The sequence below is a fragment of the Seriola aureovittata genome, chromosome 3 (genome assembly GCF_021018895.1).
Source record: "Seriola aureovittata isolate HTS-2021-v1 ecotype China chromosome 3, ASM2101889v1, whole genome shotgun sequence".
NCBI lineage: Eukaryota > Metazoa > Chordata > Actinopteri > Carangiformes > Carangidae > Seriola > Seriola aureovittata.
The window spans coordinates 21094955-21122895 of record NC_079366.1 but is presented as its reverse complement, the minus strand read 5'-3'; the positions used below and the strand labels follow the sequence as shown (position 1 = coordinate 21122895).

Below are 27941 nucleotides of genomic sequence, written 5' to 3'. Positions count from 1 at the left end.
GAATTTCGAGAAAATCTACTAAATCTACATCTTCATAATTTCTTCCACCAATAAATAGAAGAATCTCAAATGCAGATACAAACGCGTCTCATGTACATTTTGTGTGATTTACTAATAATAATCATTCATTTTTTTTTTTTTTTTTTTTAAATACACCAACAATCAGAAAGGAAGCTCCAGTATAAAATGCAGTGTAACAACAACTAGTTTAAATATCTATATCCAGATTTATAGAAAGCAACCCTGAAATGTAGTTAATATTTGTATGTTGTGTAATAAGACAGATGATGACCTGGAATCACATTTACAATAATACAAGTGTGTGCCCCACAAGAATTTGTCTTCATGTTAAAAATGTTTTGTCTAACTACTTTGAAGTAGCATGAGATATAATAAGAAAAACCACAATGTATGGATTCAGTGTGAGGAGTGATGCTTCTAATTGGCTTCAAACGAGGCGGGAAACACATACCAATGGTTCCAATGTGCTGATGTCTTTCAATTTGTTGCCACTCAGGTTTAGATGTGTGAGGTTGGGTAGTTTCTCTGCTAAAACATCAAGGCCGCCACTGATTCTATTGTCGCTTAACTCCAGCTGAAACAAAGCAGAGGGAAAGGTTACTCCAGCTGACACTCTTTTCTTTTTAATTCAACTTTTTCATTTGAAGTATGAAGGTGAAGCATCATGTTTACCTTTTTGAGTTTTCCTAGTTTAGGCAGGTTGGACACTGAGATTAAGCCAACATTTATCAAACTGAGGAACTCCAGGTTGACAAACTCAGCTGTGAGGCCTTCGATTTTTCCTTCAACTGATCGACAATTGTCAAGGACAAGTTCTCGTACCTGAAATACACAAAAGTATTATATTACATTTAAAAAAAAGTAATCTCCAGTGATTTATGCATTTTGTTAAACTACTATTACTTTTCATCCATAATTGAACTTTATTCTAAAACATGCCAAATTCCCAATAATACGAAAATATTTATTACATACTGCCTCTCTCTCTCTCTTTAAACGAAAAAATGTAATTTATGTACACAATATCACTGAGAAAACAAACTTGCAAACAACATAATCAAAACGTTTTTAATAGGGGATGTTGTTGTTAAGAAAAATTAATGTGTAAAGTAATAAAAGGCATTTTGTAGTTTCTGTAAAATATTAGAAAAACAAGTCTGAAGGCGGAGTTTGTTACACAGTTAAAGCTAACACTGGTTGCGCAAGTCAGTGATGGACAAAAAACGTTGCAAAAAAAGTTGTTGTCAAACGTCAAAAGATCACGATTTCTCCAGTAAAACACCGAAATGGACACTGCGTCTCCAACAAAAAACACTTCGTATCAATGCGCGCTCGATTTATCAGGGCACGACAGTTAATGCATTGATTTCTTTGAAACGAGGAAGAGCAAAGCAGTCGCTTCCCATGGCCTGCTGATGCAGTCACTAATGACAAATGCAATGATTTTTGTGAGCTAGCTCGCTACAGGCTAGCCATTGCCCCTTTTAAACGCTGCCGTGCGGTAGAGGAGCAGCTAGAGAGCTCTGTCTGCCCGCCATTAGCCAACCCAACAGCAACGGAAAGGATTGCGAATACACCCCTTAGTAAAGACTTTCTTTTTTTCGTTAAACCAGCTTTGACTTGGGAAGTGGAATATTCCTTGTCGTCGAGCGAACGACCGATATTGCCAGTTTGTTACAGAGTACTGCATCGTTTTCAGGTCGAAGTGGCGAAGGAAATATATTGAGAACGGAAATTTAGTAAAAAACAAAGATGGAGACAGTTCCTTTCTCCCAGAGCTTCAAAGACGACAGAATGACAACATGGCGATCCCCGAGATACAGTATGCAGTTCTCTGAACGCTTCAACGGCGAAAAAGTGCTGTTTAGGAAGAGTAATTATCGCTATTTGCACATTACATAAATTATTTTCGATGTTAAATTTGTTTTATTTCATGCATGGGTCGAGAGGAAACGCCGACCGTCGAGTTTTTGGCTGCCCACGCATCAAGCGCGGTGCACCGGATCCCAGTGTCATGCAAGCAGGCTGGCTCGGTTAACGAAGCCGCTGGCCAACAAAGCGACCCGTTTAGTTGCAAACAACGTCAACTTTAGCTTTAATGGCAGTTATTGGAGGACAGAATAGTTGTGTTTGATGTTTTAAGTGTACGACTGGATATATTTTGTTGTCTTTGACCAGCGTAGCGAAGGGGGTAATATGGCGGGAACAAAAATACTAAGTTAGGGGGCTGCTGTCTTAATGATTCTGACTCAACAGACTTCATTAAAAAAGTATGCAATATTTACATCAGTGTAAACGCAAGGATATGAAATGGTAACGTGGCTATTTGCACAAGTGTGTACTCTATTTTTTAGGGAATTAACTGCTGCACACCCCCTTTAAAACTTACGGATCGCAACAGCTTAAACGTGGCTTTAAACAAATCACGATTACAGGAATAGTTGGCTGCTTGCACTAGTTTGTGTGGAAATATCAACTGGCTATGGTTAGAGTAACAGTGGCTAAAGTGGTCAAGGTATGGATGACTCGTGAACCAAGTGACTGTTTTTTTTTTGTTGTCGCTGCTGAATCTGGCCATTTGATATTAACGTTAACGTGCTGTACAGAAATTTCAAGACATGACTCGCGATCGGCGATGGCCCGTTTACATGTTACAAAAACTGAATTTTAGCACAAACGCCTTGAAGTTATAAAGTGCATTTGGAATTTAAAAAAAAAAAGCCATTTTAGCAGTTATGCTAGCAGCAAACATGGCTTCCAAGGTCTGTATAAAATATACCGCTCTGTGAATGCCAAACGCGGCGCAGGAAGCAAATTTCCTAATATATCAGCGTAAAAAGAAGTTTACTAAATGTGCTACAACGGTGGAGTCGAGCTGTATCGTGTGTACCACTGACCAAGGAGGCTGCGAAACGGTTAAAGCACTGCAATAATGCCAGCAAGCTGAGGAATCGCCGTTTCAAAGTAACGATTGAATATAGCTTTTCTCGTCTCCTTGCCCCTATACGCCCAATCCAGAACAGTGTAGAGGATTAAGCTTGTTATGCGAGTGTTTTCCGCCCTATTATAAACGAGAAAGATAATCTAAAGCCCATGTGGTCACCATTACGTTAGCCACACAGGTCACTCGCAAAGCAAAAAAAGTAGCAAGCTAGCTAGCAAGAGGCTAGCCAGAAAACTAAGGGTTGGTTTTAAAAAGCACGACTCACATCAGACGGTGTCCTGTTTCTTAGCTCCAAGTGGATCCTCTTTTTCATGTCCATCTTGCCCTGTGAAAGTGAAACTTTTCTCTCTTGGGTTTTGGTGGGATCTTCAGTCCAAAGGCAGAGATGCCCTAATGGAGGGAGAATATAGGACTGTATAATGAACTGAGCCAAACGCTAAGTTAGTCGGAGAGAGGAGACAACCATGGAGGGAAACGGGACTGAAACAAAATATATGCTCAACAGCGCCATCTGCGTCCAGAAACGCCCATCGCCTCTATAAAGCCATTGCAGTCACAAAACATGACGCTGCCCCGAAACAGTGCTATGGTGCAATTTATTTCTGCGAGGAAAGTACTGTACTGTGTTTAGTGAAGACAAGAGCCTTTTGTCTGTCAGCTCAGTTATATTAAATAAATGAGCGCAGAACACGTGCACATTTTACGCAAAATAGCATTCAACCCATCAGACGTCAAAAAGAAAAGTCGACCATACGGCCAACTTTTGTTTATCTGCCTGACTTATCAAGTTTAATAACTTGAACCCCCCCCCCCCCCCCCCAGTTTGATATATATTTAACGTCATGTTGTTATTGTTGCATATTCGGTGTTTAAGTATGGCAAACACCTATCATGATAAAGAATTACTGTTTTGATTATTACTCAAACCTGTTGCCTTCCAAAACAAAATATCTTTTGTTCTATAATAGTCCAGGGAATGAAGACACTGTAATCTTTGTAAGATTTTTGTTCAATAAACTGCATAATGCATAAACTGTGTTTGTGCTCTGTTGATTCATAAACGCCAGATTCTTTACACTGTTTGGACACATTGGTAGAAAGGAGGGGGGTATATTGGGTTTGCAGTAAAGAGAGCATTGTGTATGCATATGCTAGGGTTGGATACCCCTCCACTCCCAACCCCCTTGACTTCCTGAGACACCAGAGCCCTCAAGTAGGAGTCTACTGAGTATGCATTGTTGATTTTTCTAAGTAAACTATGAATCAGCATTTATCTTCTGGATGTTTGTCAAATTATGAGCTTGTTTAAGGTTAGTAATATAGTAAAAATGTTGCACAAATGGACATATAATCTATCTTATAATACTGTACTCCCACTATATTCACTGTTAAGGGCGCATTATCCAAATACCCCATCTTCAGCCCTGTGCATGTTACACATACTGTATACTGTATATAAACTATTTTTAAAATCAGTGTTTGGCAGTTGAGAGGGCACACCAGAAGATGGCACTGTAATATCTACTATGGCATTCCTCAAACTTGAGTTTCATTGTGCAACAGCAGGGGTGTGTTTGAGTGACAGCATTTTTATTATACTTTTACTAATAATCAGTCATTTGCAAAGATGTGCACACTTGGAATGAGTCCATTCTTGTGTTTGTTGGACTTATCAGCTGAAGAGTTAACCGTGTGCAGCCTATGATCTTTTGACCAGCTGGAAGTCGACACAGATACTGGTGATCGTCTGAGATGTTCAAGGTAGTTTGAAAATTGAGTGTGTGCAAAATTTTTAATTCCCAGAGAAGGAGATTGTAATACTTTGTACCATATGGTCTTGCAAAATGAGTTGGACAACATAAGTGAAGGTGTATATTTTCCACTGCAACTTGTTTCCACCCAATAGTTCAACCATGAAATATATACTACATGAATCAGACATTTACTTACCTCCTCTTCTCTTACTATAATTTTAGCTCCTTCAATACACAAGCAAGTGAATTTAACAAGAGACCCTCCACGTTTCCCCTGCAATGCTGGAGGCAATTGGCAGTTGGGTGTTATTTACTCTGCTGGACAGTCTCTTTCACTGTGTGGCTCAAACACACACATCAGAGCTCAATGTGCTGTGAGAAGATTGAGAACACACCCCAACTGCGCAGCTCTCCATCTGTGAGATAACATGGGTATGCCCCTACTGTAGTCAAAGACAGGATTTCTTGCTTGGTCTCTGGCCATATAATGGCTTCTCAACATAGTAGTTTACCACTTTACCAGGAGAGAAAAAAAAAAAACATTTGGCAAGTTTACCAATTGTTATTTCTGCATATAATTTATGCAGAAAGCAACATGTAGGGAATATTACCTCACATTCAGAACGTCATTTAACTCATTACCTGTTTTGTACCCTCTAGCAATATTAGGCAATTTAGACATTGTTGACAAAATTCTACGTATAATTTCCCATTTCTAAGAAAGCAACATTTGACTAATGACTTCTAGCTTGGACACTAACATGCATGCATAAAGAGAAAAGTGTCTTTTATTATCCAGTCTTCTGCTAGTTTAATTCAGACAGAGCATTTCACATATTTTTGAGCAGCAGTCAAGAAAGCCTGTATGTATTTCCTACATTACTACATACATACTGCATTTTATCCCTATCACGCACTGCCCACACACAACTCGCTCCTGTCTTTTTTTTTTTTTTTTTTTTTTCTGTCAGTGCTATGCCAACTCCTCCAGCTTTACAAATATGATAAGACCGAAGCTGCAAGAACTCTCCCAGCACTGTGGTAATGGTTAACCAGATAATTCATTTAGGGGTGGGAATACAAAACAGTCAGAAGTTATTTTGTCTTCTTTTCTGTGCTTGCGCGCCTTCAATGAGTTGAATTCATTCATAGTAGGACTCAGAATGGAGGAGGCTTTGCAACAAGAGAAACAAGAGTCGGAATATAAAAATCCCAATGAGGACCAAGGTAACATTTAAAATGTCTCCTCTTTTTCTGAAATGAAGTCAGTCAGTCTTCAATATTTCCACAGTGGAAAGTTGAGTGATGCAGTTATTCATTTACATACTGTCTGGTGTCTTTTGTTCAACTCAGACACAGAAATATTTTAGCCAACATCTGAGCTGCATTGCTACAAACGAGACCAATTTAGTCTATCTGTGTTATTGTATTTTTAAACTGAGTGACAAAATGTTTCTGTCAAAGACTTGCCAATGTTTAGCTGGAAGAAAAACTGTCTATAATCCATGTCTTCATATATCATCAGTCATCTTATATTAGCCAGTCATGCATTACAAATACTGCTCTATGTATCTTTGATTTCTCACTGGAATTGTTTTCATGGTTTCTTTGCATGGGTTTCTGTTTTAAAGGTGGGATCCGTCGCCGACTGCGAGACAGGGATCTTCTCAGGAAGAGAAAGGCCGAAGCAGAGGAGAAGGAAACTAACCAGTGGGTTTTTGGGTAAATTTATAGAAAAGCAAAGTCAATGTTAGGGAAGTGACCCACATTTACAGCTATGCTCATTTGGAGTAAGTGTGTTTGGTTTAGCAGTGAAAATGTTCTACAAATTTAAGAACTTACACTGGTGTAATGATGCTCTAAATAAATGTTCTTATGCAGCAGAGAACAGAAACAGAAGTTTTATTGAAGGGTTATTAGCACAACTTGCGTTATTACACTGTACATTACAGAGCACTGTGAATTATCAGCACTCTAGCTGCTTATCACTCCTCTGGTTTACATTGAATATGGAGCAAGAGGAAACCAAAGGTTGCTCTGGTATTTCTATTGACGCCTCAGAGCCAGGTCAAGGACTTTGTACTATTAGCTTTGCAAAAGTATCACAAAGAGCTGTATCAGTGTCCACTGTTGTTGAGCTTAATTACAATGGCTGTGCTCTTTTAGGATGGAGAGCCAGAGGAAAAGATCAAGGACCGATGAGAAGAGTGGCGCAAAGAAGAGAGGGAGGCCCAGGAAGACTGATCCCACGCCGGAGATATCTGTCATTCAGGAAGAGGCAGCAGTTGCTCAGGAAGGTCCTGCAGTAGTGGTGGTGCCTGAACCTGTGGGGATCATCTCAGGTCAAACATCAGGCTCTCTGACCCCCTTACTTGTTGTGGGCAGCGAAACACTGGAGTCACAACCAGCACCTGTCCTTGCTGCCCCTACTTCTTTGCCCGTGTTTGGATCTGCCCAAAGCTCTTTGTTTGGTCCTGTTCTGACTTCTCTAGATCCAGTCAACCAGACTCCAGCTCTGGTTTCACCCTCAGTTCCTGCTCCATCTCCCGCTGTTGTTGTAGATACGGCTCCAATCCCCGTCCAAGGTTCAGCTCCAGCTCCAGATGCTATTCCGGTCCCAGCTCTGTCCCAAGTCCCCGTTCCAGCTGCAGCTCCGGCTCCTCCCCAGGTTGAGACCCTCTACAAGGAGTCACAAGGCAGGGAGGCCCTAGACCAGGTCCTGATTGAGGACTTGGGCCCAGATGAGGAGGAAGACATCAATCCATTGCAAGACCAAAGAGCCGATGAAGGTATGAATGACACAGAAGTGCAACACCAGAAGCAATCCTTTGAAACATTACCTGGTTTAAGAGTTTCTGACAATACATGCTTTGTTCAAATTATCTTTTTCTCTTTATATTAACTACATACTGTCTGTCTGTCTTTTTTAGATTTGAGTGAGACACCATCGGTCAGCGTACCCGAACAAAACAAAATGTTCTCAATTCCAACTTTGTCCTCTCCGCCGTTGCCACAGGAATATCTCCCAGGAAATCAATTCTAATTTCTTCAAATATACTTTTCAGATACTGCCTCAGTTAAGAACATGCAAAGCCAGACTACTTCCCATTCTGTCACAGTTTGTATCTGAGTATTATTTTGGTTAGTGTGCCGCCTGATGAGCGTTGAGCGTATGCATTGCTTATTTGAAAAAGTGTATGAATTCAAACCAAACTTGTATGCTTATTTATTCTTGGTTTGTGCTTCACTGCGAAGTTCATGAATTCTATTTTGTACTTTGCATTTAGTCAACAGCAAATTTAGCCTGTTTATATTTAAAAGTAAATGGTATGAATCACTGGTAATGATGTATTTGTAATTGTGGATTTATTTGATTGAATTTTGTAAAAGTTGTTTTTCACCGAATACAATACACTGCTTACATCATCTGACTGGTCGTTATTATCCATCTCATCCAGAGCCACACATCTCAGTGTATAAATGGTAAATGTGACGAATATATGTGATGAATGATCAATTGATTTTATCCTTTTATTCGCCATGTTACAAAATTTGTTAAGACCACAGGTTCTTCTTGTGTTTTTTGTACAGGCAGAAATGAGCTGAAACTGTGATTTTTTTTGTTCTTTTTCTGAGGATGTCCTGTTGTTAACATCCAGAATTTGTCTATGTTTTTACTCACATGGGGAAATTAGCAGGAATGATAAGGATGAATTCTACCTGATGGATTTAAACATATTTACAGCCAAATTTTACTCTGAATGTAAACACACCAACAATAAAACTTTATCTGCTCTGCTTAGTGAAATTAAAAAGTATATTTCTATTACTGATTACAGTGAGAACAGAATATCTACAAACACATACACTATTTCACCTGTCTCCTTGTCACTGGGTGCTTTTATGTAATTTGCGCCTTGTTTGGTAAGGCATCTGTAGCCAAACATCTGGTCTTATTGCAACTGCTATTTAAACTGTTATTCTGCTGGTGGTATGTAAGTTTACACGATATACAGAAGTGGAAGAAGTATTCAGATCCTAAACTTCAGAAAAAGCAACAACACCACAATGTAAAAACAATTGTACTTAAGTAGTAGTAACCTGCTACTAGTATTATCAGCAAAATGTGCACATTATGCAGCAGAGTGTCCCCTGTTAGTGTCATGTTATTATATATTACAGGCCTATGTTTTATTGTTTGTTATTACTCATGCATTAGCACATAAGCAGCCTTTTAATGTTGTAGCTTGTGTAGCACTACTTTATATTCAGTTTCATCCATAACAATAATTTGTACATGATGATTTTATATATTGTTTAAACTTTGAATCTGTAAAGTTTATTGAAGTTGTCAGATCAATGCAAAACAATATTTCCCTCTCAAGTGAGGTAGAGTAAGTACTTGAGTAAATGCACTATGATACATTCCACCAGCGACTATTTATTATTGAACATTTATGTATTGGCTACTGGTTCTGTGTTCATAAATAAAGCTTGCTAAAAAAAATAGATGAAATGACTCTTGGCCGCCCCCTGCTGAAATAAAACACGCAGTGCTCTATAACCAGTGCAAATGTATCAATGACTTTTACAACATGCATGCGTGGTTTTTGTGTAATAGCACATGTATGTTGCAATAGTCTCCTAAAGGCACAGGATGAGACGAACTGACTAAAAGCTTTAGTGATTTAGATGTGTTGTCAGTCATTAGTCTGTCACGTGAAACACTCCTGGTTGGCCAACTATAAAACACGAACGTGTGCTTCCGCATCGAGAAACTCCCACATGCGTCGTCAGCGTGCGGTGTGTATGAGTCTGTTTTGGCAGGTAGTTGCTTCAAAGCTGCTTTAATAAGAAGTGTCTGCTCTTTTGTCACATCTTCTACCAGTAAGATGAGTCCAGTGTGTGACTGCTGCGGCGAGAACACCAGTAAACTGAAGCAGCAGGCTTCTGTGATGAGAAAAGAAATCAAGAACTTGAGGTACAACGTCACACATCTTATTGCATTCAACCAGTCATAACATTTGTATTTGGCCTTGTTCCTTTAACATATTATTAACTTTCTTCTGTCTTCTTCCAACAGGCAGATGTTGGACAGCGCAGTTCGAGCTCATCGCAAACACATGATATCCATTCAGTCTGCTGTGTCAAAGATTGGAGTCTGTGAAGCTGACAAAGCCCAAACACCACCAGCACCAACATCACCACAGGTTGCATTAGAGAAAGGTAATCACAGCTGTATGCAAATGTTTGGGCAAATTACATGTTTTGCTGAGTAGACTTTTAAAGTAAAAAGAAGTAAATACAAAACCTGCAGTAAACAAATGAGTCTTTTATTCAAATGTTAATGCACTTGCTTAAATAACTGGGGGGAAATCGGTGGCATATGCAAATGTTTGGGCACCCTACTAAGTCAGTTACTTAGTAATCCCACCATTGCCAACTGTTGAGGATGGAAATATTGTTCTTTGGGGGTGTGGCAGTCAGTGACAGAGGAAACATTGCACAGATAGTGGATTCCACTAAACATGAGCAAATTCTGGATGCAAATGTTCCACAGCCAGTCAGGAAAAGTGAATGTGAGAAGAGACGGGCTTCTACAACCAGGACCATGACCCAAAGCAGACCTTTAAATCCATCATCGGCCATTACAGTCACCTGACTTGAACATAATTGAAAATCTATGGGTAGATCAAGACAGACTAAAAGTATCTTAGAACTTAACAATAATAATTTGATAATAATAATATAATACAAAGTGCTTTGCACAAGGCAGCAAAATAAAACATGCAGGTCATATGAGGCAACAACTAAAACAGGCAATCAGAAATACAATTAAAGTGTCTTAGTATTGGTGCAAATAACCCAAAGGCTGTGTCACCAGCAAGAGGGCGATCAGTAAAAATAAATCAAGAACAGAGAGCCTCTTAGTTGGCTGCAAGAAGTGTTTAAATTTAATCTCTGCAAAAGGGAGGCCACATGGCTCAGTTACGGTTTCATGTATTTCTATTTTTAAAGTTCATACAAAAAAAGAAAAAGTAAATTTGAAGAAAGGCTCTGTTTTAATGTCTTTTTGCTGCAGGGGTATTTGTGTGTTTTAACTAATACAACTGTATTATTAGTACAATTGTGAATTCACCCACAATTGTAATATAAACAAATTATTTTTTTGTGAGAACTTTCCAAGAACAAACTCATATTATATATATTAAAATAAGTTAGAGCTGCAACTAATGATTTTCATTATTGATTTTTTTTTTTATTATATTTTTGATTTGTTTATTAGTCACTGAAATGTTAAAAAAAAAAAAAAGTTTGCAGAGCTCAAGTTGACGTTTTAAAACAGATTTCTTCTAACAAAGTACAAACGATGGTGCCACATAATAATGAAAGAGCCGAGTGACGTTACTGTGTTACAAATTACAAGCGGTGAAAAAAAATCACACACCCATGCCTCCGTGTTATTACTGTGTTCCAAATCAAACACATCATTGTTAACTGTGTAACCTTACAGGAAGCATCCAGACGGTCCCGATTGGTTACATCAGTTCCTGTTTCTCAGTGAAGAATGGGACACCCAGACAGCCCACCATTTGTGGCCCCTCGAGAGCCGAACTTCGCATCCAGCAGAGCGTCTTCAATAACCCGGAGCACGCTCTGGTGGGCCTGGAGCAATACTCCCACGTCTGGTATGTCGCATACAGTTGGTGTAGTTTATCTCTGTATACCTTTCACTGTCCAGTCCATAGTGTGGTGTTGTTAGCAAAAAGTGTTATTGTTGGCTGTATTAATGAAACATTGTTAAGCAATATTTTCCAGTCTGCTGTCTTTGTGCCGACTCAGCAATGACTCAAAAGGAACAATATTGGGATAATCTCCATATTAAGGCGCTGTGGGTTCAATAGGGCGAATGAGGGTTTTAGAGGTTTGCCCACAAGCTTGATTTTATTTCAGACTTCAGGAGTTACATATAGAGTTGTTGACATAAGTATATACAAAACCATTTATAAATTAGCAATGTACTTGCATTGTGGGTTGAATCTAGCCATTAAAATGTCTTTCAGTCTCATCATGAGTTCTCCTTGCTTGAATAAAGTGTTCTTGTTTCCTGTCTAATTTTGGCGTATGAAGCCCTTTGAGACCGATATTGCGTTAAAGACATTATAATTCAACTTGATTTGACACTTTTTAAAAAGAATGTTTACTCGCTGACAGCAGCAATGAGTGTGACTGGATAAGACTTGCATTATCAATCACTTGTGGGCTGAGGATTTATGATTTTTTTTTTTTTTTTTTTTTTTAAATCCCATTTCAACAGAACCACCTCTGCATATATTTAGACTTTTGTATCTGCTGTTTATTTCATGACATTTGTGCTTTCCCCTCTCTGTGTCTCACAGGATCATCTTTCTCTTTCACAAAAATGGGCACCTGAGTTACAAAGCCAAAGTGAAGCCTCCTCGACTGAACGGTCAGAGAGTTGGTGTTTACTCCACGCGCAGTCCACATAGACCGAACGCTTTGGGTCTAACTCTGGCTAAACTTGATAAAATTGTAGGTGAGTAACATCAAAAAAATGTGTCTTATATAGCGAATTGTGTGTTTGTGTCTTTGTGAGCACTTGTGTTCAGAAACGGATAAGAGACTCTGCTTGATAGTAACATATGCATTTCTACCCTTATTTTCAAGGTGACACAATACATCTGTCAGACATTGACATGATTGCAGGCACCCCAGTCCTGGACATCAAACCCTACATCCCAGAGTACGACTCCCCCCAGACCAGGATTCACATGGACGTAGAGCTCTATGAACTAAACACAAACCAGTCAAATGTAACTACTATGGAGGACCTATATAAAGACTCAGAAACAGATGCTCAGTCAGGCCTAAGAGGTGAAAGAACTAATGATGATGACTTGGTGAGTCAACTCTCAAAAGACAAATGTGAAGCTGATATTCCTTTAATAGATTCATCTAGAGTCAGTGCTCAGTTTTCCCTGCCCAAAGACCTGCATGGTGTGCTAGAGGAGGTCAAGGCCTATGTGACACAGGGTGACTTTTGTCAAAGAGAGGAGCAAGTTTCAGATTCCCCAATGGACAAACCTCTAGAGTCAACTGTGGACCGCCCCCGTTATGGAGAGGAATCTTACAGTACCATCGCTGGCTGGATCAGAGAGCCTCCTGTTTCCAGTCTGGAGGTACGCTTCACTCCTCATGCTGAGAGGGAGCTAGAAGAATTCCTCCCCACACACCTGTCAGGTAAGAAATCTTACAGTGTGTTTGGCAGGTGCTAAAGGGTGATGTTTATGTCCTTTTCTCCACAAGAGGGTGCCATTGTGACAGTGATAAATATTAAAGCAGTAATTCATCACTGAAAAAACGAACAAACGCATATGCCACACAGGAGCCCCTGAAAGTGTCAGACCCAGGTTCAAGTTTCTGCGCAGTCCAGAGGAGGCCGCTGCTGCCATCAGAGGGGTGCTGTCAGCAGACCCACGGTCAGTCTACAGGAGGACACGCTGCAGGGACAGACTCTTCTTCTTCACCCTGGATACGGCTGACATCACCTGCTGGTTTGGACAGGGCTTTGCTGAGGTGCTGCAGGTCCGACCTGTTGAGTGCCAGACTGCCACCATGTAAGAAACCCTTTCAGTGAACCCATTAGAGCTGGATAGTGTCACTTTTCGTGTGCATAGAAAAACAAAAACAGAGCCTGTATAATGTTCCTCAGATCGACTTTTTCCAGGTTATTTCTCCACTGACAAATGTGTATAACAGTATTGTTTAAACCAGATTCAGCAGTTGTGTTTAAATGTTTTTCTTGCGTATCATTTCTTTTTTCACATCTTTTTCTTTATTTGAAGGAAGTAACTGGTTCCGTGTCCTTAGTTAAAAATAAACTGATCGTGAATGAATGAGGATGGTTTTCTTGTCTCTTGTCATTTATTACTGGTATAACTACCCATTCCAAGAGTGACAGCAATTCAGTCTCCAGCTCTAGTTCACAGTGGTGTGTTTGAGTCACAGCAATCGAGTGAGAGGTGGTGGTGAAAGGACAAAGGGAACATTCATAATTAAGCTGTTGTTAGATGTGTGGATTTACATCTACCAAACCAGTCTTAAATTTACTCTGAAAACAATGAAACCACATGGCTTCAATTAGGTTTTTATCTTCAGTTGAGGTACTGTACTGTTGTTTGACCAAAATAAACGTAGCACTGATCAGTCCCAAATTCATTCTGCAGCATGAGACAACAACCCCAAATATACAGCCAGAGTCATGAAGAACTATTGTCAGAGACAAGAAGAACAAGGAGTTAACATCATGGAGTCAGCCTGGTATTACATGAAGAGACAGAGGACTGTGAGATGGCCTAAATCTACCTACCTGCCAAATACCTTGAAAAAGTGTTTACATGTGTACTGAGGAGAGCTGGTGCTGTTTTAAAGGCAGAGTTTGTACACACAACATATTTCATTAGGTCTGTTTACTGCACATTGTAAGAATAAATGAATAAAAATAGATAAAAACTGTTCATGGTATTATTTTAGTGCCTAAAACTTTTGCACACTACTGTAGGTGGCACAGTGACTGAAGTGAGACTCATGAAGTACATGACAGCAGGAACGAATGAGAGTGTTATTTTTATATGCAGGCATAACATTAAAAGGAAAGAATTACGAAATGTCTTATAAAGCACTGCCTGCAGAGGAGGTCACATGGGAGAAAGCTGTATATTTCATATTGAGTTGTGACATTAACGTCCTGTAGGGGGCGGGAATACGTTGTTCTACGCACTACGTCCACCCGGTGCGTCACACAACAACCGAAGAAGAGAAATTGACCAATAGCAGAACTGACATTTGTGTTTTGAATGAAACGCGGTTGATGGCCGTCGAGCCCAGATTTGTTTTTCTTGTTCACTTTTGTAACGTTGGTCAAAATTGGCCGTCAAAGTTCGGAAGGTAATGTGCTTTTACATAATTTAATGGTGTGGCTCAGGCAGATTATAGTTTAGTTATATTAAAATGATCGTAATTTAAGTGTGCGTAAACTTAACTAGAGTTAACGATAGCTAGCGACTTTGGTAACGCTGTCTTTCAGACAAGTTTGCCACCCTAACTTACGCCCTTGGTGACACTATGTTTAGCAACGCATTGTGTGATAATTTCGTGTTACTCTGCACATCCATGTTAGGTTTGGTTACTTATTAGCGTTTATGAATGCGCTAAAAGTCTTGCTTCTGGGCGACTGCCTGCACTTGATACGTGAATTAAAGTCAGTAGCATTTTAGCTAGCTTGTTAATGTTGACATTTCTGTCTAGAAACTGGCTTAACGTTGGAGTCAAAACAGTTTGCCGTCAACAGTTAAAAACATATTTAATGGGAAATCATCTTTTATGCAGTTGTACAGATACAGAGTAATGTCGTCCAGGAAGTCAAGTTCCACTGGGGAAGGCTTGGTAAGACATTTGCACTCTGTCATCTACAGTGTACAGTCTTAAAGTCTGAATAAGCAAGTTAATAATATCTTATTTCAACTTTTGATGATGTTAGCCTTCCAGCAAATATGGAGAGCGTACCCCTCTGCGAAGTTTGGAGAATGAAATGCTGCACCTGTCAACTCCCTCATCTAGGCTGAAATCAAGTGCTGGTGCCGTGAAAATGACAAAGGTGGGTTTATAGCAGTACATCGAAATGGTGACATTGTTTTCATTCCCTTGGTGACTTTTTCTTATTTCTATCCTTTCTAATGAACAGGGTGATACTCCTCTCTGTGACCCCGAGTCCCACTTGCACTGTCCTCCAACCATCAAAGTGATACAAACCAGTGCCCCCATGAATGATATGACAACTGCTGAGACCCCTTGTGGACTTGGAGATGTAACATTCAAATCCTTCGTCTGTCCTGGTGGTGAGGTTGAGATTTCAGGCTCTTCAGTGTGTGAAGATAAGAGCATTATTTTGCCCAATGATCAGGCTACATGTAACACTGAAACTGAAGATACAGTTATATCTGACAGTATGATAGCTCAGTCATGCGGTGACCACATAGAACATCCCTATTACAGTCCCGAGATGATAGATGCTTCTTCGGTCGACATTGATGCAGCATGCCTCTGTGAAATTCCCAGCACTACACTGGCCTCTGGCAGCCTGGATGATAAACCTGCCACAGAAGATTCAGGAGTGCTTCAGAGAGATTGCTGTGGAGAGAAAGATGTCACCTGGAAATCTGTTGTCTGTGATGGAGGTGAGGTAGAAGTTGCAGATGTCACCAGACAACATGATGAGACCATTCCTCTGCCCCAGGCACAGCTTGGTGAATCTTTACAAGACAACAGTGTAAATTCAACTAATTTCTCTGTCTACGGTCAAATGTGTCAAGCGGAACATGCTGAACATCCCTACTGCGGCAGTGCAAATGGTGTTCCTGTCAACACCACCTTCTCTGAGATCCCAGATGGTTTTGAAAAACCTGCTAATGGACTGAGTGATGTAACCTTCAAATCATTTAACTGCACTGGGGGTGAGATAGAAATTTCAGATGGCACCAAACTTATAAATGAGACTGTTCCTCTACCAGCCGACTACACTGTGACCAGCAGTGTGTCATACAGTTGTAGCATAAATCAGAGTGTTTCAGCTGGTGACCATGATGCGCAAAACGGTAATGATCATTTAGATCACCCATACTGTAATAGTGAAAATTATTCATCAACTTCAAGTGGCAACCTTTCCACTTCCCAGGAACCAGTGCCATGCAGCGCTGGTGCTATGGGTGAGATTAGCTTGGTGGTACGTGATAGCCAGACTGGCACACAAGAGGCTGTTGCATTTGGCTCTTTAATCAGTGCTGGAAGTAAGGTTGAAGAATCAAATGGCACCCGATTGTCTGAGAAGACTTTCCCTCTGCCTGATGACCACGCTGTGATCTGCCAGCCCCTGGATGACACTGGACCAACTTCTGTTACACAGGATCAAATCCGAGATGACAAGGAACAACCTCCCTGCTGTGTGGAAAATTATGAAGTTGTTTTAGATACTCACCCACCAGCTTTCACCACATCTTTGCTGACTAACACATTGTTAAAAGCTTTGGATAATGAATCCATTAACTGTCAAGTGCAAGAAACATCAAAGCACTCAATACACCCTGAGGACAGTGCGTTGCCTTCAATGCTTAACAAAGCAGAGTCTTCTTACCGCAGCAAACTTGTGGCTTCAGCAGAGAGTCCCACCCCTGTGGAAGTGCAGCAGCTTCTGGAACATGTCTCTCAAATACGTTCAAACAGTGGACTGCCTGAATCCAGTGAGGAAAAAGACAGTGCCCTCGGCTCATCAGGAAATGGACCTGTTTTTTGTAACTCTGCAGACAACCTCTCTAATGTTTTGAAAGTGCTGTCACAGTGTCCCTCAGTAGCATCAGCTTTGCAGTTTGGAATCCTCAGTCCTGTTGTCCGGAGAGCTTCTCTATCTGTATTAAAGGCTCATAATGATCCTGCTTTTGACCATTTTGTAGCTGACGACTTTGCTCTCGAGGGTGAAAAGAGCTTGGTGGCTCCTGTTAATACTGACCCCGCTGGGTTATGGGCAGAGCACTTGGAGAGCCCCATGCCACGTCCTCTGTTCAACTCTACAGCACTGGGTTACAAGCTCCAGTCAGGCCCAGTCACTGAGCTGGATGAGGGTGTGGGTGTGAAGCCCCGTGCCGTGCCCCAGTCTGAGATGGAGAAGCCAGTTCTGGATTTCCCGTTGATTCCAGATGGTCCCCTTCAGCAGCAGCTCCGGCAGATGGCAGAGTTCCTCATCTTGGCATCTGGAAAGATGGGTCCTGCTGCTGTCTCTGCTTCTGCTCCACCTCCTGCTGTCGTCACAGTCCAGTCAGCAAGAGCTAGTCCTGCAGAAACCCACAGTGTTTGTGTGGGCACCAATGCTGTGAAACTGGTAGACCGCAGCCTCAATACATCTGGCCAGTTTGAGAGAAAAAGGGAATTCTCTGTTGTTGATTCCTGCACTATTACTGACCCCCTCCTGTGGAAGTAAGTGTTAGTGATGAATTTATTGTTAAATAAACTAATGTTGCCAATCATTATGGCACAGCCAGTTCTGCTTTCTTGTGTTTCTCTGTCTGCCTCTTCACTCTTTCTTTCTATTCATGTGATTTCAGTGTACCTCCAGGTAGCCTAGAGTGCCTCCCCAGACAAGAGCTGGAGCAGAGGTTACGGTCTAGCATGATCATGGTGGAGGCTCTGGTGCAGCAATTGGCTGCAGCCAGAGCACATGGAAGTCCTTCTGCAGGCCCTGCACCTTCAGAGCTCAGGGAGAAATTAGTGCAGACAGACCACACTGAACTCAGTCAGGTAAGGACACATTCATACAAGACGCTGACAGTGGGAGAGATTTAGAGTTGGTACTTTTGTATATTGAATTATGTATCTGTATTTCAAATAGACAACAATGCACCGGGACCTTTATATGGAGGCTCTGAGCAGGATTAATGAGTTGGAGCTGGACAGAAATTCTCTACAGAACCTCATACAGAGTATGCAGGATATGAGGGTCACCATGGTGAGACACAAACATTGATAGAACACTTGCCCTAAGTTGTATAAATTTTACAGGTACAATGCTCTTTCATGTCACTGTCTTCTTACACCTGTATATAAATTGTACAAAATTATATTTTCTATGACTTACTTTATTTATATGTGAAATTTTTTTTTAACACACCTGATTTTGTTTAATAACAGTGTAGTGTGTGTATTTGTCCCAACAGACTTCTTTGAGTAGTGACACAGATGCTGCTCTCTCCAACATGAAAGAAATAGAAGACATTGTCAGAGGGGACCATCAAAGCCTTGTTTCACATGTATGTAAATGTGTCTCGCATGTCATTCTTACATGATATCAACCATATAAGTATTTCCAGCGTTTACATTATTGCATGTGTTAACTGTGTACACTTCGATAATGGTTCATGTTTATGTGCTTGAATTTAGCTGATTTATTCCCTCTGTGCTGTTTAGTATGGTCAGATGAAATCTCTGTTTGAGAAAACAAAGGAGACACAAACACGAATGATGCAGAAAGTCAAAGATGCTCTTCACCAAAGAGATGACATGAGGACACAGATGGAGGAGGCTTTCACAGCCAAGCAGGCGGTAAACAGTGACTAATCTCTTAATTGTCATGTGGCCTTGGTAGATCTATTGTTTGTTTGCTTGTTTGTTTTTTTATGTCCATTTTCAAGTGTCTCTGCTGCAGGGTGCAACACAACATCATTTTGTGGTTATTTCCAAACAGCAGGGCTGCACTTTTTCATCCTTTTGTTGGGTGGAAAGATAAGATGAAAGAAACATCACAGTCCTCTTAATAATTCATGTTTTGTGTAGCTTGTGGAGTGGTAGTTTTCCTGCCCTGGTTGACCTAAATACAAGCATTATGGAGAATATTCAAACTGCCCTCCAAAGTTAATTTTTCTTGCATTCTTCTTTCCATAAAGTGTGTGTCTGATTGTCTGGTTCCAGGCCTTCAGTGCGATGGATCAGCTGAGAACACACTGTGCCACAGAAATGTCAGAGCTAGAGAAGAGTGTGGGGTCTCAGCAAGAACTTCTGGCAGCTGTAAACCAGGCCTACCCAGAACAGGCAAGAACAAAATTCAGTATTGTAATAACATACCAATACTGCAAAACATCAGCATAACATCCTTCAGAATGTGTCTTAATTTCTTTTTTTTCTTTTTTTTCTCTACTAATGCAGGTTGCATTAAACCAGGCCTACACTGAAATGCTGGACTCTGCTTCTGATCTTTTGTTCCAAACCATGGAGGAGCAGTGCAGTTTGATGAAAGAAGTATGTGCAGTTTATGCCAATTCCATTTGATTTTGATTCTTGACAATTCAGTCACATCAGTTAAATACTAATGTTGTGTAAAGCGCTTCTCAGAATCAATCCAGGGACCTTAAATTTCCTCTACATCAACAAGCGAGCATCACTATAAAATTTTATATATTATTATATTATATATATATATATATATATATATATATATATATGTAAATGCTTCTGTAGAATCAGAATCTGATTCTACAGAAGCTGAGCAGGAAGGACTGAGATCTTATATGACAGAGTACTAACAACAACATCAACTGTGCTTCGTTTTAAACCATTTTCTTTAAATTGTATTTTGATTTCTGTGACAATTTGTCACAACTTAACAGTTTATTCATATTATTCATATTATTTTGCTTGGAATGGACATAACATTGACAACTTTATTTCAAATATAATGATACTAATGTTGCTGACGGTTTTGCTTGATCATCTTTCTACAGCTCAGCACAGTCAGAGGTCTTCTGCAGAAAACTGTTCCCATGCTTCTGAAGCTGAATGAGAAGGCAGCAGATGCTTTGAGAGATAGAGACGAGCATATTTCTGCAAGAGACCAAGCTGTTGAAGAGAGAGAGCAGGTCAGACTTTAATCATTTAATTGGGATGTTTATTGCCTTGCACTGCTGGACGACTTGTTTTATGAGAGTGATGACTGCAAATCATAAAGATGTTTTTTTTTTTTGTTTTGTTTTAATTTAAATGAAACTGTGTTTAACAGATCGAAGAAGAATTGAACGAAGCTAATTTGAATCTCCAAACTGCCAGAGAACACATTGGTGATTTAAATCTGCAGGTGACAATTCTGACCTCAGGTAAAAACTCAAGTGAATATGTTGCTTTGGTCATTTCTTTTCTTCTTTCTTTTTTCAAACCGTTAGTTATCAGCCTATAAAATTTCTTTTCATGAAATTTCAGAGATGGGTGTGCTGCGTCAGAAGCTAACAGAAAGAGAGGAAGAGAGGGGTCAGCTGGAGAGGAAGGTGACAGAGTTGTCTGCTACAGTTTCCTCAACGTTGGCCTCCTACACCTTCTTGGAGCAGGCCCTCGCTTCTGAGACTACAAAGTATGATCCCTGCAACATCACAAATTTTATTGTAAAAAATAAAGAAAATTGTATCGAGGAGAAAATTGAAGAAGCAAAAATACCCTCACTGATATACAGCATGCAGGGGCTAAAACAAGTTGTTATTTTTAGATTGCAGCAGTCATGGAAGGACATCCAGCAAGCCAAGGACAGAGCAAATGAGTAAGTGGCAACAATGCTGAAACAAAAAACAACAACAAATAACTTGAAATGGATTAATGGTTTGAAGAAATGTTTTTCTTTGTTAAAACTTTCTCCCATACTTCTTTATATCCTTTGTTACTTTACATTTATTTCTAAATGTGTGGATAGGCGTTTGGGTATCCACATTTTCCACATTTTCTGTTTTCATACACTCGTTTGATTAGGAAAGGAAGTTGCTGACAAGATGCCATCACAGTTGTCCATATGCAGTGATGAAGAAAGGGAGTTTAAACTTCTTGAATTCTGATAGATAGTGACCAATAAGGACCTCCCTGCCACACATCAACAAATTATATAGAAAATACTGCCGCTAATGCCACCGTTTGTGTTTTGTCCGTGCCTGTGTGCAGGTTGGAGATGTTGCTGGGCCAGTCGGAGCGGCATGTGTGTGAGTTGAGTCAGACTCTGGCTGAAAGTGAGGAACAACTCAGTCAGCTTCAGACCCTCTCACAGTCTCAGAAAATGCAGCTCCAGCAGCTCCAGGATGTTTGCACACAACTCAGTGGCGTGCGGGAAATGAACGAGGTTAGCTTGTAGAATGAATATATTTATATATGTTACACCTGCGGTTCTTTTTGGATTCTTGGCTTGGAAAGTTTCTCTGATCTAGACCCTCTCACTTTTTCTTTATATTGTTGTTCATGCATGTTGTTGCTTTTGTTGACTGACAGGATTGCCAGAATCAATAAGATTGTCAGCAAAGCCAAATGTTTGTATTGGATGACCAATAAAATTCTTTGATTCGGCCGTAGTTAGGATAGCATGCACATTTTTACATAATACTTGATTATTGCTCATAAAAGTACTGTAATCGTATAAGCAATCATAAATCCAAGATCTGATCATCTGTTCCCACACAGTGGAATAGTAGTTTTTTTGCAAGTAATTAAAAAATAATTTTTAATCCCCTTCGCTGTCTTGATTGGCAGTTATTTTATTTTACAGTCAGGTGTTGTCAGCATAGGAATAATATGTGATTTCCGTTTCATCGTGGGTTTTATGGTTTAATTTTCTGCTTGTGTCTCTGTGTGTGTCAGTTCTTACAGATGGAGAATGAGTTGGCAAGGGAGCAGGTGGCTGAAAGTGAGCGTATGCTGAGGGCCAACCTGCAGGGGCTCCGGGAGAGGAACATCCAGTGTGAGGACCTAAAAGGAGAACTTGGTCAACTTCAGTAAGTTTAAGTTGACGTCATACATTTAATGAGCTTATCTTTTTTTGCATTCTACTAATGAAGCTAAATCTGTAATTACTTAGATCAATGCGCTGCTCCTATAGCCATATGCTAGTGAGAAATCTTGATTAGATGTGGCGCGTCCCATCTGTCAGGTGGACACCACTGCTGTCTTACTTAAGTACCTTAGCATTTTGTTGTCATCCACTGTTTTTGGTTTTGTTAAAAAACTTTTTTGTTTTGATCAACAACAGTATGTAATATAGTTAATATGTTGAACTGTGTTAATCATACTACAAATTGTTCTAATCTTTGTCTAACAATGTTTAACATTTTGTCTATATGCTTAGCGATAACTTATCTGTGTATGTGTGATGCAGGCTTGAGAACAGAAGTTTACAGGAGCAGCTGGAAACTACAAGGTCCAGAGCCAGTGCAACCCAGCTGGAGCTTGGAGAGAAGCTGGCTCAGGCAGTCACTGAGATCACTCTGCTGCATCACACACTGCGAGGGCTGACCAACGAGCTTCATGCAGCTCTCAACGACCAGGTAACAGTTGGGAACTGCAGAACAGCAGCTAGATGTCACCACCGTTGTCTCACTTTCATATGCGCCCATGTACTGACAGGGTCAAAATTATTGTTACCTCCCCACTTGAAAAAGAAAAATCACAATTTTCTCTGAAATGATCTGAAACTGACAAAATTAAATGGTGTCCACTACTCTCTATTCCATATTTAAAGAAACAGACATGTTGCTTTTGATTCTCCCAGAGGCATCGTGACATGTGAACCTGCGTTTTCATTCTGAAACTACTTGGTTTACGAAACTTAAAAAATAACTTGTAGTAGCAGGTATTTACACAGGCCTCTATTTCTACTCTTTAGAAAGCAGATCCATGGAAGGATAAAGATTCTCAACCAGTCCACAGCTTGGAGCGCCGGCACCCCTCCAGCTCGTTTGTTGACAGCATCATGGTCGCATTAACTGTTGAGAAGGAGGAAGACGTAAAAACAGAGACACCTCCCGGACCAGGTACTGTAGCCCACCCTGCATATGTTTTATGACTCTAATTTGCTCTGAGGCGGTCAAGAAAAAAACAAAAATTAAAATAGTAACAGATTGTATTTGCTCACTATAGCAGCCAGTTACTTAGCCTTTCTTATTTTTAAACTTGAATCTTGAACACAACTAGCAGCTTTGAGACTGACATGCTGGTTAGACGCATGGTGGTCAGTCTGAATGGGTCCAGATGCATCATCCAGCCTTGCTTCATGATCTCTGACCTGGGTCGTACTTAGATCAGACACTTGCACTGCTTTCATGAACATATGTTTCTATTGAGGATGAGAGCTGATATTACAATTTATTTAACTTAATATGGTTCAAGCAAGTTCAAACAGGTGTCTCTGAACAGTGTGACAACAGCTGTTCCATTTGAATGGCTCAAACATGGGTTGACTGTGTGTTCAGCAAACCCCTGTCAAATACGCCTCCCCTTTATAGAAGGGAGGTATAGATATCCTGTGAAGCAAGGTTAAAAGTCCATTTCCCGAGAATAACTCAAAATGTTCCTCCCTTCAAAAGAAGCTGGTGGTTGTGTTTTCATCAATACTCTTATTATTTTTGTTGTTTCTACAATATCTGGTGTTACAATCACCACTTTTCCCCCAAGGATAATAAACTCAGCTGCCATTTTCCTCTAGTCTGGTAAAATGTACTGCTAAAATTGCCTGCTTGTTTGAACTAACGTGTGTCAGAGTAATTTAGCACACTATATACACTATAGTTATATGGGCTATAACTGAGTGAAAGTGAAAATTGCACGCCTACATGGGAAAAATCTAATTGCAACACTTCAAGCCCAGTTCAGAGAGGGATTGAATGTCATCCAATGACGGTGTGACAATTGAAAATCTAAGTTCACTGTCTCTTCAGTCCCCTCAGACATGCCTGAGCCACAGTGTGAAACTTTGTTCAGTGAGATGAGCGCCTTCACCCGCATTGCAGCCGTGACTCCTAAAAAGAATTTAAATGCAGTAGAGTTTGAACCAGAGGAGGAGGATCAGAGCAGTGTGGCAGAGCTGCTGGTTGACCTGGGCAGCACCGTCACGGAGCTCGCCAGCACCCTGAAGCTGGTGCAACAGCGCAAAGACGCTCAGCTGGAGGAGCTGCACAACACCATGTAAGTGCTGGAAAATATGTAATTTTTTCATATTGGAATCTGATTATTTTTGATAAATTTACTTCTTTAATGATTTATTAGTTGTTCTTTATTTAGCTAATCACTTTTACTATATTTTCATTGGTTGGCGATATTTTAGATAAATGGATGTGCAGTGAAGTCTGTGCAGTCTATTAAATCTTAGAAAATACTAAAAAATGCCCAGTGTTAGTTTCCACAGCCCAAGGTCGTGTCTTCAAATTGTTTTCTTTTTTTCTGAACATCTGTTCAAAACCAAAAAATATTCACTTTACAGTGACATAAAACTGACAAGCAAAAAACTCACATTTGAGAGACTGGACACATCAAATATTTGGCATTCTCTGCTTTATGAATGACAGAAAACGAACTTCCATTTATTTTGGTAGTCAGTTAATTTATTGAGTCAACTAATTATTTTCATCAACAATTCTGCCGATTTGTTACTTTTCTAGATTAATTGTTTGGTTTATAAAACCCCAGAAAAAAGTGAAATGTTTTCTTAAGTCCAGGGGGATGTCATTCAAACAAATTGTCCAAAACCCAAAGATTTTGTATTTATTATCTCATGAGACAATAAATACAACAAATCCTCACAATTGACAAGCTGGAACTAATGAATATTTGATGTTTTTGCCACTGCATCTGTCAAAAAGGTGTTCAAGAGTAAAGAAAACCAAATGTGAACTTAGGAGATATAAAGATGATGATTGATTGGAACAATTGGAAAAATTAATTTTATGATTAGAAAAGAGCATTGTTCAAGCAAATGTAAAGTAAAATCCAACTTTATTTCCTGCTCTGTTCCAGCTATGGCCTGCAGGAGGAGCAGCAGGCTGCAAACAGCAAACATGAGGATGAAGTGTTTGAGCTGAAGCATCAACTTAGCCGCCTGAACAGCCTGGTTGAGAGGGGCAGCCAGGCGTTGCAGCAGAAAGCTCTGGTAAGAAACGCAGTATAATTTGACAGTGGTAACTATACTATATATGATCCCTAAAAAAGTCTAAGATGGCAAAAAAAAAAAGGGCTGACTGATGGGAATGATTCGTGTTGAGCTGAGAAAAGCACTAAATTTCTCTCTCTTTTTACGCAGGATGAGAAAACTGTGTCAAAGTTGTCGGCAGAAATTCAAGACGCCCAGGAAATTCTAAATAAACACAAGGCCGACAGTAACGTAAGTCAGAATCCATGTATATATTTCAAAGCCACTTATGAATAATTCATTTGGCCATTTAATGTGTGAAAACAGCAGAGAGATTTGACTAAATGTAATGTGTTTTTTGGCCAATACTTCACAGGAATTGCGGAAGGAGGTGGTTGAGCTGCGTCGCTCTCTCCAGCAGTCGAAGGTGGAGTGTCATTGCCTGCGTGAGGAGTTGAGAAAAGCTGGTGGCCTGTCAGCTAACCCAGCACATTTCATGGAAGAGAAGATCCAGTTATTGAGAGAGGTACATATGATCCTGTTGCTTATAGAGCCAAATACAGCAATACATCCTATTCCTGAGCAAACACTGCAGGTTTCATGCTCTTTTTCTCTAACATACATCACTTTGATTTTGATCCTTAGGTGGAGAGACTGAAGTTGAGTCTTCAGGAGGTGGAGCAAGCCAGAGTGAAACTCCTTGAAAGAGCAAAGAGACATGTAAGTTCTGACTATATACAGTGTTTTAATGCCAGTACCCTAAAACTGTCTTGTGAGGACGTGATCCAGTGTGTTCATGATGTTTTAACGTCTCTCACAGCAAATGATCCATCAGAGCAACCAGCTCAAAAGTGAGAATGAGCTTCAGATGTTAAACAACATGATCAATAAAGTCAGAGAGGTAAGAGAGACTATTTAAAATTGGTTCCTGTGTTCTTTCACATCTGGCATCCTGTCAAGAGTGTAAAATCTATGGTATGGATATTTGAGCTAATGGATGTTTTTTATTTTCTCCACACAGATCCTGCTGTCTCTGCCAGAAGTTGTGAAGAATTGTGAACAACTCCAGCAGCTTGTTGAATACATTGGCTGATGTGTTTATTATCACCTTTGTTCATTGTATTTATGTCTGTGTTAGATTTTAGCTTGTCCTGGCTCAAAGTGTTCATATATTTAGTATGATTAAAATATTTCGTTTAAATCTTATGCATTGTCTTTGCTCCTTCCACTTGATCCAAGAAGGTGAGCAAACATTCCTGTGTTACATTCATGTTAATATTAATATCAACATAGTTAGATTTAAATACACCGTGTTGAATAACTACATGTGTGTTGCACCTTGGTAGATCTTTGCAAATTATTAGCAATCATACTTAGGTTTTCCTCACCAGGCAATAATTATAAAAGTGATATCTTTTTTAAGGGTTTGAATTTCTTATCTTGGTCTTGCACTTGGTTATAGCTGTTAGCTGATAGTTTGTGAAAAGGGAAAATGGTAAGTATGGTAAGTATGAATTATACCCTCTTCTCTCTTCTCAGCCGTCTTCTCTTACCCCTAAAACGAAAACAAATGATATCTTCCGGCATGGACGTTTTCCTTACGGCACACTAAAGCATTCGGTAAGTTAGGACAATCCTACAGTGTAAAATAATATGTAATGTAATAATGTGTTTCAGATTGGATGCGGAAAAAAAGCTGATTTTTTCTTTTTTTTCCCCATTTGTCAAGGTTTAGCACAATGTTGCTTCTGTCGCTGTGTACTGTCAACATAAAGGATGTATGCCACTGTAGGCTACATCTGAGTATTTAAATCCATTTTTTCTTACTTAGATATTGCTCAACTAATTTTATAATATTAAATAAGTGCAGTATGCGAAAAGAGCACCCATTACCTATTAGAGCCTGCCATTGGACCATAACTGACACTGTAGCGCATCTTTGAAGCGTATCACCCATGCCACTGTTGTCTTGAGTGCAGGTCTTGTAATAATTAAATCATCCTCCATAATTTGACACTTGATGATCAGTGTTATTCTTATTCAATCCACATAGATATTAAGATTCAGCGTCACTCAAGAAGGACCCTCTCAAAGGAGGATACTGTGTCAGAAAAAAACATCAATTCATACCAGTCAACAAAGCTTGTGTTCTGAATCAAGTGTCTTCAATATAGTGAAGTATTTCCACACGAGTCTCATCTTGTCTGATACGCAGACTTGTGGAGGATGTTCTAGCGCACCACTTACTTTTAAAGGCTGGAATATTGAGTTACAAGTCCGTTCATTTTCTTGATTAGTGGATCCATTTGATAGATTAACTGTGTGTGTCTAAGTGCTGTGTAGATGTCTGGACACGATAACTGAGGCTGGTCACGGTTACTGCTAATACTGTGGCTCCAGACAACACTTGAAACCAGCTGAGCTGAAACAGTGTAGGAAGCAACGTAAACACAAAAGACACAGATGTTGGAGGGTAATTTTTGTACCTAGTGGCATTATGTCTGGATTTGTTGGTCCTTGTTATTTTGTAATATATTATAATAGTTTTATAGTTTAATTACAACATGTACAAATATATCTGATGTAATTCTGATATGTGACTAATGTCACCTGGCTACACATCAAATTTCTCTTCTGGGACAATAAAGTATGGTCTAATATTATGGCACAATTGCTTAAGTTGTAATAGCAATAATACATCAATAATTTAAAATTTTTTATTCTTGAAGAACAAAAG

General features: G+C 39.8%; 4 protein-coding genes across 6 annotated transcripts in view; 3 read left to right on the top strand and 1 right to left on the bottom strand.

Annotated features, from left to right (window-relative positions):
- The window catches only part of anp32b (acidic (leucine-rich) nuclear phosphoprotein 32 family, member B), a 7981-nt gene extending 4016 nt beyond the window's left edge, over positions 1-3965 (bottom strand). Inside the window, exons 1-3 of one of the 2 annotated variants that reach the window (XM_056372631.1) lie at positions 3231-3965; positions 694-843; positions 473-595 (exon numbers count right to left, since the gene is read on the bottom strand). In XM_056372631.1, the coding sequence (XP_056228606.1) occupies positions 473-595; positions 694-843; positions 3231-3284 (327 nt within the window). In that variant the 5' untranslated portion in view covers positions 3285-3965. The remainder of the gene's footprint in view (positions 1-472; positions 596-693; positions 844-3230) is intronic. The other variant, XM_056372632.1, reaches the window with a different exon arrangement.
- A 1815-nt stretch (positions 3966-5780) lies between these two features.
- On the top strand, positions 5781-8521 carry hemgn (hemogen). Of its 2 annotated transcripts, none has more exons than XM_056372630.1 (4): positions 5781-5946; positions 6351-6429; positions 6886-7508; positions 7650-8521. In XM_056372630.1, the coding sequence occupies exons 1-4, from the start codon at positions 5883-5885 to the stop codon at positions 7760-7762; spliced, it is 879 nt and encodes a 292-aa protein (XP_056228605.1). In that variant the 5' UTR covers positions 5781-5882; the 3' UTR covers positions 7763-8521. The 2 variants fall into 2 exon arrangements, with proteins under 2 accessions (XP_056228605.1, XP_056228604.1); XM_056372629.1 differs by having other exon boundaries at positions 6351-6441.
- Positions 8522-9500: 979 nt separating this feature from the next.
- Positions 9501-13641, top strand: trmo (tRNA methyltransferase O). Its single transcript, XM_056371957.1, has 6 exons — positions 9501-9700; positions 9803-9945; positions 11234-11408; positions 12120-12277; positions 12409-12981; positions 13127-13641. The coding sequence occupies exons 1-6, from the start codon at positions 9612-9614 to the stop codon at positions 13360-13362; spliced, it is 1374 nt and encodes a 457-aa protein (XP_056227932.1). The 5' UTR covers positions 9501-9611; the 3' UTR covers positions 13363-13641.
- A 964-nt stretch (positions 13642-14605) lies between these two features.
- Positions 14606-26410, top strand: spag5 (sperm associated antigen 5). Its single transcript, XM_056367941.1, has 25 exons — positions 14606-14688; positions 15130-15186; positions 15281-15397; positions 15485-17766; positions 17895-18087; positions 18179-18295; positions 18504-18596; positions 18754-18888; positions 19255-19374; positions 19489-19581; positions 20064-20198; positions 20339-20432; positions 20536-20683; positions 20816-20866; positions 21259-21433; positions 21946-22079; positions 22460-22628; positions 22967-23114; positions 24018-24264; positions 25093-25225; positions 25376-25456; positions 25581-25730; positions 25850-25924; positions 26025-26105; positions 26226-26410. Exons 2-25 carry the CDS (start codon positions 15148-15150, stop codon positions 26295-26297), a joined length of 5082 nt encoding a protein of 1693 aa, XP_056223916.1. The 5' UTR covers positions 14606-14688; positions 15130-15147; the 3' UTR covers positions 26298-26410.
- The last annotated feature ends 1531 nt before the right edge of the window (positions 26411-27941 follow it).

Bases quoted from the DNA above. Each gene is read 5' to 3' on its own strand.
- hemgn (XM_056372629.1), top strand. From the start codon at position 5,883: ATGGAGGAGGCTTTGCAACAAGAGAAACAAGAGTCGGAATATAAAAAT. The intron at 6,442-6,885 runs GTAAATTTATAG...GTGCTCTTTTAG, and splicing joins ACTAACCAGTGGGTTTTTGG to GATGGAGAGCCAGAGGAAAA. The intron at 7,509-7,649 runs GTATGAATGACA...TGTCTTTTTTAG, and splicing joins AGACCAAAGAGCCGATGAAG to ATTTGAGTGAGACACCATCG.
- trmo (XM_056371957.1), top strand. From the start codon at position 9,612: ATGAGTCCAGTGTGTGACTGCTGCGGCGAGAACACCAGTAAACTGAAG. The intron at 9,701-9,802 runs GTACAACGTCAC...TTCTTCCAACAG, and splicing joins AAAGAAATCAAGAACTTGAG to GCAGATGTTGGACAGCGCAG. The intron at 11,409-12,119 runs GTATGTCGCATA...TGTGTCTCACAG, and splicing joins GAGCAATACTCCCACGTCTG to GATCATCTTTCTCTTTCACA.
- spag5 (XM_056367941.1), top strand. From the start codon at position 15,148: ATGTCGTCCAGGAAGTCAAGTTCCACTGGGGAAGGCTTG. The intron at 18,296-18,503 runs GTGAGACACAAA...TTGTCCCAACAG, and splicing joins AGGATATGAGGGTCACCATG to ACTTCTTTGAGTAGTGACAC. The intron at 18,597-18,753 runs GTATGTAAATGT...TGTGCTGTTTAG, and splicing joins ATCAAAGCCTTGTTTCACAT to TATGGTCAGATGAAATCTCT.